The sequence below is a fragment of the Zootoca vivipara genome, chromosome 11 (assembly GCF_963506605.1).
Source record: "Zootoca vivipara chromosome 11, rZooViv1.1, whole genome shotgun sequence".
Classification (NCBI taxonomy): Eukaryota; Metazoa; Chordata; class Lepidosauria; order Squamata; family Lacertidae; genus Zootoca; species Zootoca vivipara.
In genome coordinates, this window is record NC_083286.1 from 8801897 (window position 1) to 8816003 (window position 14107).

Consider the following 14107-nt stretch of genomic DNA (forward strand, 5'->3'; position numbering starts at 1 on the left):
GCTATAGCAGGGAGTGATTTAGCCCTATTCCAAACTCTCTTCATCTCAGTCAAATGCGACCCAGCATAAGCTACATTGGCAAATAGCATGGTGTAAAGCAAACACAATTTTAAAGGCTGGTTTTGCCTCTGCTAGGCTTGGGCTGGCTCAGCCCTGCTCCTGAACAGAGTTTGGAATTGGGGAAGTTTACACCAGGATATCCCAGTATAAATTGCACTGGCTTCCTATAGTTTCCACTGGCCTGCCCATGTTTTTAATTTGTATGATGTCACTTCAAATCAGTTGGCTTGTTTTTGTTTTTTCTTCTTCTTCTGGATTTTTTTGTTGTGTTTTTTAAATCCCAAACTTTGGAAAGTTGTAATATATGTGAAAGTATATTTTGCCTGAAATTTATTCAGTAACTCTTTTTTATTATTTACTTCCAGGTCCTTCAGAAACTTTTAAATCACTTCAGAAAAAACAAAGATAAAGTGCTCCTTTTTTCCTTCTCAACCAAGGTGAGCTTCATCTGACTATAGCTTTCTTTGTTATATGGTTAAAAACCAGTGTACTCTATTTAATGCAATAATAAGTACTAGTACAGTTCAAATGAAGAAGAATAAAATGGTAGGTATACAAAATTAAAACTTTGTATTTTTAAAGAAAGATGGAAAGTCCATGTAGGCCTAGTAGGTAAAAGCGACTGATATATCTTGTAGGCTGTCATGCAAAATATTGCGAATAATGCTGTAATTTCTTGTTTTCCGTCTTCAAGAAGTAAAATGAGTGAATTCCAGACTTGGAACTTCTGGGCATTCTTCTAAGCAATGGGATAATAGTCTTTTTACGAGCTAATAGGGGCAACATAAGAGTACATAGAACTGACTATAACTATGTATAGTAAAGTCTAAAGTCCACTTAAAATATTAACATGCAAAATTTGATAATAGCCCCGTCTGCACGTCACAGTAATTCACAGTTCATAATAAAAAAATTCTTTCCAGTGGCACCTTAGAGACCAACTAAGTTTGTCATTGGTTTGAGCTTTTGTGTGCATGCACACATAGTTTACCAGGTGATTGCTCCTGCCTTGCACCTCCCTTCAGTCCAGCAGGAGCAAGAAAACCATCATCCTCAGCTTAACGGTAAGACTGAACCAGGAGTCATGGTTTGTTTTACTTAAAAAAACCATGATTCGTAAGCCAAGAACAAACCTTGTTCTTGTTTGGAGAAAGTCAAACCATGACACACACACACACACACCGAACACTTTTGTGTAGGGAAAAGATTTGGGAGTCTTTCCTCTTACCCCGTAATGATCACACCTGTGGCTGTTCAGTTGCATGCTCCCTTGTGCGCATGCGCACATAACAAAACAGAGGCATGTACAATTATTATACTGTCCTATGAAGTTTTAATGCTTTGCCTCACACAGAAGGATTTCCTTGTAGGAAAAATGTAAGGTGTGAGGCAGCTTTTAGATAAACTGAGGATGCAATCCTGTTCACACTTCCAGAGGGTAAGTCCCATTGAACTCAGTAGGACTTACTTCTGAGCAGAGATGTGGGTTATCCTGTGAAACTTTCTCGTCAGAGCCTTGGCCAAGCTGTCTTGCCTCTTTCTCTTATGTGTGAATTCCTGCAACTGACTAATGGGACTTGGGAAATGGCACATGAGATAAGGCAGGATTGCCTGGATTGAATTAAAAAATGAATGTAAACATTATCTGAGTTCTCCATATCAAATTAATAGTTCGTTGCTTCCACTGGAAAAGCAGCACACTATTTAAACATACCACTGCAGTAAATGGAAAATGGAAATGTTAAGTGTTTCTGCAAGTTAATTAAATATTTGTGATTCTATGACTTTGGAGAAAGAGTGATGGTAGGAAAACTCGTGAGCTGTTACAGACCTTCAAGACACTTGATCTGTCTGGTTTATTGTGGTTCTTTTTAAATAGTACTAATTGCCTGGTCTCCTCATCTCTTCCACCAGTTGCTTGATGTTCTGGAGCAATATTGCATGGCATCTGGGCTAGATTACCGAAGACTTGATGGAAATACAAAGGCAGAGGACAGGGTCAAGATAGTAAAAGAGTTCAACAGCATGGAAGAAGTTAACATTTGCCTCGTTTCTACAATGTAAGAAAATGCTGTGTCTGCTTTTGTCTAGGTAGTTAGAGATTTATAGCAAATTTACTGCACTCCCACTTGATTGATCTTGCATTTTGTCACTTCCTTGGGAAGAAGCAATAACATTACTGTCTGCTGTTATAAGACTGGGAAGTAGACTGCATCAATCAAGACTATTAGGGTAGAAATGAGTCATATCCCTTACGTATTTCCATATTTCTTCAGTCCTCATCTTCATCTCCCCTTTCTGAGGATTGCTTGAGATCAAAAATGACGAGCGATAATATTAGATAAATAAAAGCCCCCCCTTTTTTGTTCTGCTTTTGGAACCAGAATAATCTTGAATGTAGTTGTTTTCAAAAGCTACCACCCTCAATTTCGTTTGAAAGAAATTAGTAGTGACATGCACAAATAGAAACTCAGAAATTCAATTAAAAATTCAGTTATGGCCTCGGCTGTATTTCATGCTTAGAGTTAATCGGTCTATATTTTTAACTTGCCCTTCATAATATCACAGCCCTGTTTTACAACATGCCATTTTGTTTGTCACTCAACGAAGCCCCCCAAAAGAGACCATTCTGTTTGTATTGAATACTAATACAGTATAATAGTCTTCAAGGCCTCCCACCTATAGGGCTAGTTTCAAACAGTAGCATTGGGTGATCATACCTGCTATTCTGTGGGGTGTTGCAGGCTGTTTAACATCTATATGCTTGGCAGGGGGTTGGACTGGATGGCCCTTGTGGTCTCTTCCAACTCTATGTGTAAGGGTGACTCCCTACAGGGAGCCAGCCCCCATCATCCTGACGTCCACCTCGTCAAGTACAGAGAGCACCAGTGGTTTTGAAGCAGCCAGAGGAGGAGGGAGAGACTCGGAGGAGGAGATAAATCAGAGGGAGGAACAATGGGAAAGCTCGGGGGCGGAGGGATGCAGGCAGATGCTTAGGGATGCTGCAGAGCCAGGGCACCGACCGCTGAGGGAGGAAGCTGAAAGGGCATCACTCCTTCCAGCGCCAGAAGTAAGGAGAGCGCTGCAGCACAGGTCAAGGGGGTGGCGTTTTGGGGTACCCAGACTACTTTGCTGGCATAGGAACAGATGTACGCCATTGCCGGATTCTGATTCGGGATGAGAAGTCATGTTTTAAGCTGTCTCTACACTGTAAATAAATAGCACAATAAACGTCTTTAAGACAAACTGGACTCAGGCGGAGTTACTCTAAAGTAGCCACGATGACCCCCTGAAACTATGATTCTATATGAAATTGTTGGGAGATGGCATCAGAGGCAGTTGGATGCAGTGGGGGAGGGTAGGCTGGATGAGCGCCAATAAGTTGAAGTTATGGCCTTGTGGGTTCTTTATAATTTATAGTTGGCTTCTAGGTGTGGAACCTGGAACATTTGCCTGTTGTGGATGGGATTGTGTTCCCTCTGAAGGAGCAGGCAGGTAAAGGTAAAGGACCCCTGGACGGTTAAGTCCAGTCAAAGGCAACTATGGGGTTGCGGCGCTCATCTCATTTATCAGGCCAAGGGAGTCGGTGTTTGTCCAGACAGCTTTCCGGGTCATGTGGCCAGCAGGACTAAACCACTTTGGCGCAACGGGACACCATGATGGAAGACTGAGCACACGGAAATGCCATTTACCTTCCTGCCGCAGCAGTACCTATTTATCTACTTGCACTGGCGTGCTTTCGAACTACTAGTTGGCAGGAGCTGGGACAGAGCAACGGGAGCTCACCCCATCATGAGGATTCAAACCGCCGACCTTCTGATCGGCAAGCCCAAGAGGCTCAGTGGTTTAGACCACAGCACCACCCGCTAACCCTAGCAGGCAAGTAGTCAGGGGGTGATCCTTGATCTGTCTTGTCGATGGAGGTCCCAAGTGTCCACAGAGACTAGAAGCACCTTTTCATAACTTGGACTAGTACGCCTTTTGTGGACATTCACGGACAGGGTCTGGAAGCTACAACTAGTGTATAATGGAATGCTGTGTGCAACTCCTACCCATGGCATATAATAGGTAAAGGGACCCCTGACCATTAGGTCCAGTCGTGACCGACTCTGGGGTTGCGCACTCATCTTGCATTATTGGCCAAGGGAGCCGGCGTATAGCTTCCAGGTCATGTGGCCAGCATGACAAAGCCGCTTCTGGCAAACCAGAGCAGCACATGGAAACGCTGTTTACCTTCCCGCTGTAGCAATTCCTATTTATCTACTTGCATTTTGACGTGCTTTCGAACTGCTACGTTGGCAGGAGCTGGGACCGAGCAACGGGAGCTCACCCCATCACAGGGATTCGAACCGCCGACCTTCTGATCAGCAAGCCCTAGACTCTGTGGTTTAACCCACAGCGCCCAAATAAAGTAATAATATTGCGTCAGGAAAAAATAAGTCCAATTAAAAACCTGTAATTTTTCTCAACTATGTTTCTTTTGTTTTCTATTTCTAATTCCAATAACTTTTCTTAAAAGAGAAGACCTAAGGTATGGGGAGGGTATTTTCAGTTACTTGAAGTTATTTCCTGCCCATTGAAATGTAATAGGATTACTCACTGGAATTTGGTGGATTGGGTTCAAAGAGAGACTGCGTACCCACATGATGTTATTGATGTGATGTAAAATTCCTACAAAATGCTTCCGATTTCATCTTTGAAGCCTACCCAGAATTTGAGCTGCTTTATTTGTAAGGAAAATGTGTTCAATACGCAACTGTTGGAGAAAAAAATGCCACATTGACACATATAATTTGACTTCATGGAAAATACATGCAGGATAACTTATCTCTGATCCAAGCGAAAACTCTGAGGATTGTAATGAAAGCAAGTCATCACACCTTGTCCATGAAACTTGTCAGTATTGTTGAGGTTTAGCCAATTTATTTAAAAGAGTGTTTTCTTAATGGCTTATTTTGGACTGTTTTCAGCTAGTTTATTAAGTAGTGGGAAAGAATTGTTGCAAGGAAAGTAGAAGCATAACATTTTAAAAGTTTAGTAAGCTTCATTTCCTTGGAGTTTTTGAACCCAAGTGAACATAAATTGTGTCCTGTCCCTTCAAACTGAAGTACAGCACATTAGTTTAATTGAATGTGGCAAGAGACTTTTCCTGTAAATGCAACAATGTAGTTAATGTAAACTTCCATACCCCTTTCTTTCGTCCTGTAGCTTTGACCTTGAGGTATCTTGCATAAAACAACATAGTTGGAAAATGTACATTGTTTGTAGCGTAATAAATGTGGAAGTCACTTTCCATTGCTAGTTTTGTGAGCATATGGAAGATGATGGCACAGTAGCTCTATTGCACAGGAATAGTGAAACTGCCGTAAGTTTGTTCGTTATGATGAGAGAAATACTATTTGTAGTTTCTACTGAAAGCAGTATAGTTAGTGGCATTATTTATAGCATTTTGGAAACTTGAGAACTTTCTGCCAGTTTGTCTAGGAAAAATGCTCGTAACAAATAATGCTACTTTATGTACAAGTGGCGATCTCATTTTTTTTTAAAAAAAAACACCACATTTCTTCACCTCTTTGTTTCTTCTGTTGTTATAAAGGGCTGGTGGACTGGGGCTCAATTTTGTTGGAGCAAATATTGTTATACTGTTTGACCCAACATGGAATCCAGCTAATGATCTTCAAGCCATTGACAGGTACAGGCAACTTGCTAAAAACTGGTTACTTTGAAATATGGATGTTGCTTGTCTTTTTTCTTTCTCTTTTCTTTTCTTCTTCTTTTTTGACCCTGGACTTTGGTTTTTCCAGAGCTTACAGGATTGGCCAATGCAGGGATGTGAAAGTGTTTCGGCTAATCTCTTTGGGCACAGTGGAGGAGATGATGTACTTACGGCAGGTTTATAAACAGGTAAAGTTTTCACTGTGTTTTTGATCGCATTGCTGATTTTTTGTATCCAATCGCTGCACTTGTTAACCAGTTGTTTGTGTAAGAATTAAAGTTGACCTAATACAACACATGGGATGCGGGTGGCGCTTTGGGTTAAACCACAGAGCCTAGGGCTTGCCGATCAGAAGGTCAGCGGCTCGAATTCCTGCGACGGGGTGAGCTTCCGTTGCTCGGTCCCAGCTCCTGCCAACCTAGCAGTTCGAAAGCACGTTACAGCTCATGGTTTGCCTGGAGAGCCACATCACTAAACCATAACCTAGCTGATGGCAGGAGGATCGGAGGAGGAATGCAGCAGCTGCAATCTCCTCTGCAGGGAACCTTATTGTTGTGTGTTTGCAGTAATGGGTTATGTGTGTTAAACTCCTTCAACGTTGAACTCCTTCTCTTGACACCTGGCCGATAAAATATTAAAATTAAAATAAGAATTACCCAAGAACCAACATTTAATGGTTTTAAAAATACTGGGTTATATCCAACTAAATTCTACTCAGAGCAGCAGAGCCATTGAAATTTATGGGCTTAAATTCATGAATTTTAGTGGATCTATTCTGAGTATGACTTAATTCTGTGTGAAAATGAATTGTTCTCTACACAAGTTGCAGCTAATATTCCTCTTGAAATAGTTTGAAATAATGGATGTTACTAGTGTTGGTCTCACTGTTTGTTTGGGGAGGAGGAAAGTAATATTGCTGGTAATGTGATCAGTTCAGAATAAATAATTGTAGAGGTCCTGAAGTTCAGGTCTTTTACAGAAAAACACTGTCAAAACAGATCAGTTTTTAGGCCAACTACCTTTGACAAGACTTTAAACATTCTTAAAAATCCTGCCCGCTATACATTTTGTTAATTAGCTTACAGGCAGCATTAAGGTATGTTTGAGAAACTTGATTGAAATCATTGCCTTGTAAATTCATGTGAAGTTTCCAAATAAGTATTTTCAGATGATGTTATTCCATGTATCTGTGTAAAACCTTTTAAAAAATCACAATGCCGTTTTTGCAAACAAATTATACTTTAAATTGTGATAGTGCCAGGATTTTGACCAGCAAGTGATTACACCTTTTTGTTAGATTAGGAAGAGAGTATTGCAGATATTAATATTGTCTTTCCTTATTGTGCTGTATACGGTTGCCACCAGCCTCAGAGCTGAGCATTTTATTGCTCTACAGCATGGTGGTGGAAAGGGAGAGCAGTGGGAAGCCTTTTTTCACCAGTTGTGGTCCCACATTGGATTTTGCACGTTGACTATGAGGAAGGGACAAGTACTGTAGTCTGTTTCTCAAGTAATATGAAAGCCTTGGTGGTGCAGATGTAGCCTGTGGATCATATATTGCTTCCCCCTAGCTCATGTTAATCAAATTCTCATTTGATTATTGAGGATGGTGGCAGTGGGGCTGTGGCCTACACTTGGAGATAATCTACTGTCTAGCTTGTTTTTTTATTTGCAGTATGTAGCTGGGTAGTTGTTGGGTGTGTTGCAAAGATTGGATCTGCTGGAGTACACTGGAGTACAGTTATTTGATTTCCTATGTTATACAGGGTACACGGGAGACTTCAGACCACATTTTCTTTATTTTCCAATAACATTATTCAGGTTAATATTACTCCACAGTAGTGGCATCTGCCAGGGAAAATAAAACACAATATTTTACTCTTTTAGGAATTTCTGCCTGCTCTGGCTAAATCTGCACATAAACTGTAAATGCCAGGAAATTCTGACATGTTGCAGGACCATGCTCCTGAATTTTTGTGTGTGTTCTACTCTGTTTTAGCAACTGCATTGTGCTGTGGTGGGAAGTGAAAATGCCAAGCGGTATTTTGAGGCTGTGCAAGGATCAAAGCAACACCAAGGAGAACTTTTTGGTATTCATAACCTTTTCAAGCTTCAGGACCATGGATCCTGTCTGACAAAAGAGATTCTGGAGGTGGGGTGCTTTACCTTTGTCCTTTTGAATATTTGTGCATCTTTTCTCTATATCTTACCAGGCATGTGAAAACAAAATAAAAAAATCCTTCCAGTAGCACCTTAGAGACCAACTAAGTTGGTCATAGGCATATGACAAACTTAGTTGGTCTCTAAGGTGCTACTGGAAGGATTTTTTTATTTTGTTTTGACTGCGTCAGACCAACACGGCTACCTACCTGTAACAGGCATGTGAAGAAACACATGTTTTGAAATGTGGGAGGATTTTCACACTAGCAAAGTTATTAATGTTTCTTTTCTCACCACATAAGAGAGGTCCCGTCTAGTTGCTAGTGTAACTTTTCCTTAACTTGAGGCTGGGGGAACTTTTTTGTCCCAAGGGTAGCATTCCCTAATGGGCATCCATCTGGGGGGCACATGCCAATGGTGGCTGGGGCCAGAGGCAAAAGGTAGGCTGAGCAGTTGGTGTAACCCTTTGTACAGTAGGCTACCTTCCTGTCAAAACCCATCTTTCCACCCAAGCAAGCAACCAGCATGTTCACAATTCAAAGAAACATTCCAGCCAGGCAAAATTACATGAGAAGGGCACAGAATATCCCCAAACATAGAAGAGTCCTGAAGGCTTGAGCTTACTCACCACCACATTAACTTGATATTTTAATATTTATTTGTTTGAGAAACTCCTAACCTGTTTTTCATTGAATATGCTCCCAGATTAAGGTACATCGTAGTAATTCAAAATAAAATACAGTTAAAGCCAGTATAGTCCCAAAGAGCAAACAGGAAACAACTTAAGCAAGACCATCAAGGGCAGAGATGCCCACCTGCACCAATCAAGCTGAATGATGTACAGTGTGTGTGTGTGTGTGTGTGTGTGTGTGTGTGTGTACACACACACACACACCACCTAGTGCCGAAAACCCATTATAGCACCAGTCAAATGTGAGAGGAGGAGGCATTCCCTGAGCAGAGCGTCATTACTGAGGAAAACCCTCTCATTTGTTGCCACATAGTGGATATTTTAGTTATTCACATACATCGTACCTTGGAAGTCAAACAGAATCCGTTCCGGAAGTCCGTTTGACTTCTAAATCGTTCAGAAACCAAGACTTGGCTTCCAACTGGAAGCCGTGGAAACCATGTTGGACGCTCGGGTTCCAAAGAACGTTCACAAACTAGAATACTCACTTCCGGGTTTGCGGCGTTTGGGAGCCAAAATGTTCTATTTGCAAGCCGTTCGACTTCTGAGGTACGACTGTATATATATATATATATATATATATATATATATATATATATATATATATATTATTACTACCCAACCAGGAAAAGATCAGGAATTAAGGTCTGCTGTCTCTGTCCTTGAATGCAAATAAAGCAAATCCACCAAGCCTGCTGATGCCCTGACATATCTCTGTGTGTGTGTCTGTGTTGCAAGTTTGGCTACACAAGGATCAGCACTCAGAGAATCGCTCCATTATTAGTATCTAGAACAGGCATGCACTGATGTGCAGAAAGGTGACTGATCAGACCATCGAGTCTACATGATGTAAACTTAACCATTAGTAAATTGCTTCATTTTTTAGAGAGAGGGCCAAGTGGAAGCTGGTGTCATGACAGCTACTACATGGTTAAAAGAGGAACCCCAGGAACACGCAGCAGAAATGGTAAATTGTCAACTTGCCTTTCTGTTTTCACATGTTATGAAATGTACTGCTTTTAAGATTTTGGATCTGCTAACTATGATAAAGTCTTGAGCTGTCAGTTGGATTAGACCCAGAGGAAACTGGAAGGAAGAAACCTAGGACAGCAGGGTTAGAAGTGTCCTAAACTTCTCCGTACTTCAAAACATTTCTGTGCACATTGTATAAAGTTACTTTTCTGGCTTATGAACTTAGTATGTGGCTTTTAAAATTTTGAATCTGCCAAGTGACTGTTTTGGCAGAGCAGCATATCGTACCAAATAATAAATGGAGAGGTAGTAAGAAGGAATTTAACAACAAATTATTGGTATTTTTAAAACATACACTTGTTAAAGAAAGAAAATGTGGCTATTAGAAGTTGAGTTTAATGGTGTCTCCTTGGCTGATGGAAGCTTTTTTCCTTCCAGCAGGCGGGTGGCGCTGTGGTCTAAACCACTGAGCCTCTTGGGCTTGCTGATCAGAAGGTTGGCGGTTTGAATCTGTGCGACGGGGTGAGCTCCTGTTGCTCTGCCCCAGCTCCTACCAACCTAGCAGTTCGAAAGCACACTAGTGCAAGTAGATAAATAGGTACTGCTGCGGCAGGAGGGTAAATGGTGTTTCCGTGTGCTCGTCATGGTCCACCGTGTGCCAGTAGCAGTTATAGTCATGCTGGCCACATGACCCGGAAAGCTGTCTGCGGATCTCTCGGCCTGAAAGCGAGATGAGCGCCGCAATCCCATAGTCACCTTTGACTGGGCTTAACCATACAGGGGTATCTTTTACCTTTTTACATGATAAGAAATGCTGGGAGCTTCCCCCGCCCCAACAAATTTCCTCTTTATCCTGTAGCTCTCTATACTATTGCCCACACTGCTCCAAAGGGTCCACCAGAACTCTGAAGTGGGTTTGGGGAGATGCAGAGGGAAGGAAAAATCATGTGTGTTTGACCCACTTCCTCCCTCCACTGGATCAAAGAGTTTTCCATCAGAAGAGGGGTGGGCACAAATGGATGTGACCCTACATAATTTTAGAAAGGTCTGTTTTCTGCTTTTAAATTTTAATGTTCTTATAATCAGGAACCTTGGCTTATCTGTAATTAGTTTAGCTATTTGTGCCGCTTGTGTTGTTGTTTTTTAAAAAAACCTTTCTAAAAGAAGTCCAATGTAGCTCACATAGCTACTATACCATATACTATACCATAAATATACCATAAATATACTGTCAAAGTGTCACATAATAAAACAGAGACTCCATTAAACATCCAAACAAGTCCTGTAAAAATAAGTAAAATGTCTTTTTTATCAATAAGTTTTTTTTGTTTCTGTCATTAAAGATTAGCTACTTCTGCAGTGTGCCCTCTTCCAAATAATGCAATTAAGCCTTGAAAAGTAAGCCCTACTGAATGGAGTTGGACTTGCTTTCCAGTTGCCCTTTAAGCATCAGCCTATAAGTTGAGTTTTTTAGTTTTGATTGCTGTCGGTTCAAATCATAATGAATCTTTAATAGCTGCACAAAAATGAGACATTGGAAGATATGGTAAGAAAATGAGGAAGTTGCTTCTCAGTAACCAAATAGTAAGTAACAAACCAGAGGGAATGGTCAATAAGCAGATAATTTAGAAGCATTTACAAACTTTAGTTGTGTTTTTCTTAAAAAGGAAATATATATACAGTGGTACCTCAGTTTGCAACCGCAATCCGTTCCACAGAGGCGGTTGCTTGCCGATGCGGTTGCTCCCCGAAGGCACGCTTCTGCACATGCGCGAGCTGCGCAGATTGCGTCTGCGCATCTGACGCTGCAGAACCCAGATGTAAACACTTCCAGGTCCGTGGCGGTCGTTTGCCGAGTTAGGTGTAAAATGAGGTTTGACTGTATATATATATAAAATGCAGTGTTCCTAGGTTTTAAATGTCTGATGATTCTATTTTATGAGCTGGATCCATGCACATCTTTTTCAAATAGAAGGGCTCCTTCTCTCCATGGCAGGAATTCTGATCCAGCAATCCATCGAAAGAGGGAGGGGAGCCCCTCTCCCAGTTCCTACATAGATCCCACAGTGCACTAGAGCAGGTTTTCAGGAGGCTCCTCCCACCCCCTGTTTTAATAATTATGACTATGGCATGTCATTTGAAGATTGAAAGTAAGCACTGATAGTTTAAAGACACGTTTTAAATTGCAGTTTCATATTTTCCTGTTTCTCGCACGATTTCAGGACACAGAGGGTGGTTGTGAAGATCAAGACACTGCCAGTCCCAGGAAACTGTTGAAAAGGGAAGAGTTTGATTGTGGCAGTGACTTCAGTGACGAGGAGCCTGTGAGAAATTCCAAAGTGAAAGCAGAACAAAGCCGATCTTGCAATACAAAAAATAGCAAAGTTCTGCAGGGGCAGCTTACTTTGCTGCAGTGTGGGTTTCCTAAACTACTAGAAAAGGGCACAGAAATTGCTGAGGGTGATAGTTGCATTGCTGTCTCGAGTGGTGAAAGTGTTGGTGGTAAATCAATGTGGCAAATATCTAAAGAAAGCTCCCGAAATGAATGTTCCCTGAAAACCGAGGACCACCGCAGTACTGCAGGACCTCGGAGAGACTTATTGTCACCAATCAAAGCTGTGAAACAAGAGTTGCATAGAGAAACTACAGGCTGTGATTATCCTGTTTCACTACATCCTGAAGAAGAAAAGGACCCTGGAAATAAATACAAAGACATGCATATTTTAAATCAAGTTGGGGTCGTTATGGAGACAGAATGCAGTTCAAGTGACAGTGATGATATAATATTTCCTTCTCAAGTTCCTACTGACCAGAAATCTGTTAAAAGCTATAAAGGTGCAGCAACAAATTGTGAATGTTTAGGCACAGAAAAAAGTTCCACGCATACATCTCTGCAAAAGCATTTGACTTCCGAGCACAGTAGCAGGAGTGTTTCGCCTTACAGGAAAATGACACCATTTGAAAACATCCGAAAGATCACGTCAGTGAAAGAAGCAAGTGATCTCAGTGATGAGTCTGATGATATTGAGATGTCTGGATCAGGAAAGCAGAAATTCACCGGCATTCTGAAAGAAAAAGGGTTCTGTAACAGGGGGCTTGGCACCTCCTCTGCAAGAACTGTGTTGCACAAGAAAAATTCAAGTGTTGGGGAAAACATAGAGGAGTTCTCATCCCCAGAAGATGGCTTCCCAATTAATAAACGGAGAGAGAAGCTAAATAGTGAGAGGTGTGGAATTCAAATTAAACCCAAATCGCTAGTGTATCCTAAGAGTCCCTCTTTGACTCTGAGAAAACGAAACCATTCCGATAAGCACCAGACTTATTTCAGCGAGCAAACATTTGAAAGCCAAGGAAAAAATGTGGGATCCCTGGACAGACTTCTTGGTAATTACAAATATATCATACAGTGCAGAATAACCAGTAGGGTTCTGTGAATGATGCTTCAAAGCAAAGGCACTTTGAATTTTTTTCTAATTCCTCAAATGAGTGTACTTACAGCAGGACAGGGTTGGAAATAATTTCTTTACAAACCTGGAGGATTATTTTGTCAAATAATTGTAAAGACCCGTTTCTAAAACAAAACAAAAATATTGGTGAAGACAAAGCCATGGCTGTCTCATAATCCTATATCAACAATTAAAGCTTTCTTTGAAATTGCCATTAGCGCTTAGAATAAGGGGAGCTTTTGAGACAGGTTTACTGCCCATCTGCGTTACAGTCTAAACTAAGCTTTATTTCAAGTTAAAGCTTTCCTCTGTTTTATTGGTCTTACTACTGTATTTACTGGAGTCTAATGCGCCATCGAATCTAATGCGCACCTCCATTTTCAGAACCTTGAAACAAAAAAAAGCATTAGCTGGAAAATCGAATCTAACATGCACCTTAATTTTCGCAATGTAATTTGGTCCAAAAAAGGTGAGTATTAGATTTGAGTAAATATGGTAGATTCACTGTTGCTCTTATGCTATCTGTAAAGACTACTTTAACCAAACAGTGTTTGTATTGTATGTAGTTACAGGTAGGTGGCCGTGTTGGTCTGACGTAGTCGAAACAAAATAAAAAAATCCTTCCAGCAGCACCTTAGAGACCAACTAAGTTTGTCATTGGTATGAGCTTTCATGTGCATGCACGAAAGTATCCAAAGAAGTGTGTATCTGAAGAAGTGTGCATGCACATGTATCTGAAGAAGTGTGCATGTACACGAAAGCTCATACCAATGACAAACTTAGTTGGTCTCTAAGGTGCTGCTGGAAGGATTTTTTTTATTTTGTATTGCATGTACTTGCAGACAATACAGAACCATTTGTGTTGCTAGCATCTCAAGATGATCAAAAATTGCTTCTGAATTTTTGCTGCTTTCAACACAGATTTCATGTTCCTATTTAGGAGTGCAGTCTAAACCCTGGGGTACAAACATTGGGAGTCAGCCCAATGAGGATTAACAGAGCGAAAGATCCACAGCTCGGATGCCTCTGTCAGCAGGGCAGGCAAAGAGCAATCAGGCCTGG

General features: G+C 41.1%; 1 protein-coding gene across 4 annotated transcripts in view; it reads left to right on the forward strand.

Annotated features, from left to right (window-relative positions):
• ERCC6L2 (ERCC excision repair 6 like 2) overlaps nucleotides 1-14107 on the forward strand; it is a 48159-nt gene that overhangs the window by 19863 nt on the left and 14189 nt on the right. For all 4 annotated transcript variants that reach the window (XM_035099824.2, XM_035099825.2, XM_060280106.1 and 1 more), the window contains 7 exons: nucleotides 426-497; nucleotides 1975-2120; nucleotides 5657-5752; nucleotides 5865-5964; nucleotides 7776-7928; nucleotides 9514-9594; nucleotides 11822-12983. In XM_035099824.2, the coding sequence (XP_034955715.2) occupies nucleotides 426-497; nucleotides 1975-2120; nucleotides 5657-5752; nucleotides 5865-5964; nucleotides 7776-7928; nucleotides 9514-9594; nucleotides 11822-12983 (1810 nt within the window). The remainder of the gene's footprint in view (nucleotides 1-425; nucleotides 498-1974; nucleotides 2121-5656; nucleotides 5753-5864; nucleotides 5965-7775; nucleotides 7929-9513; nucleotides 9595-11821; nucleotides 12984-14107) is intronic.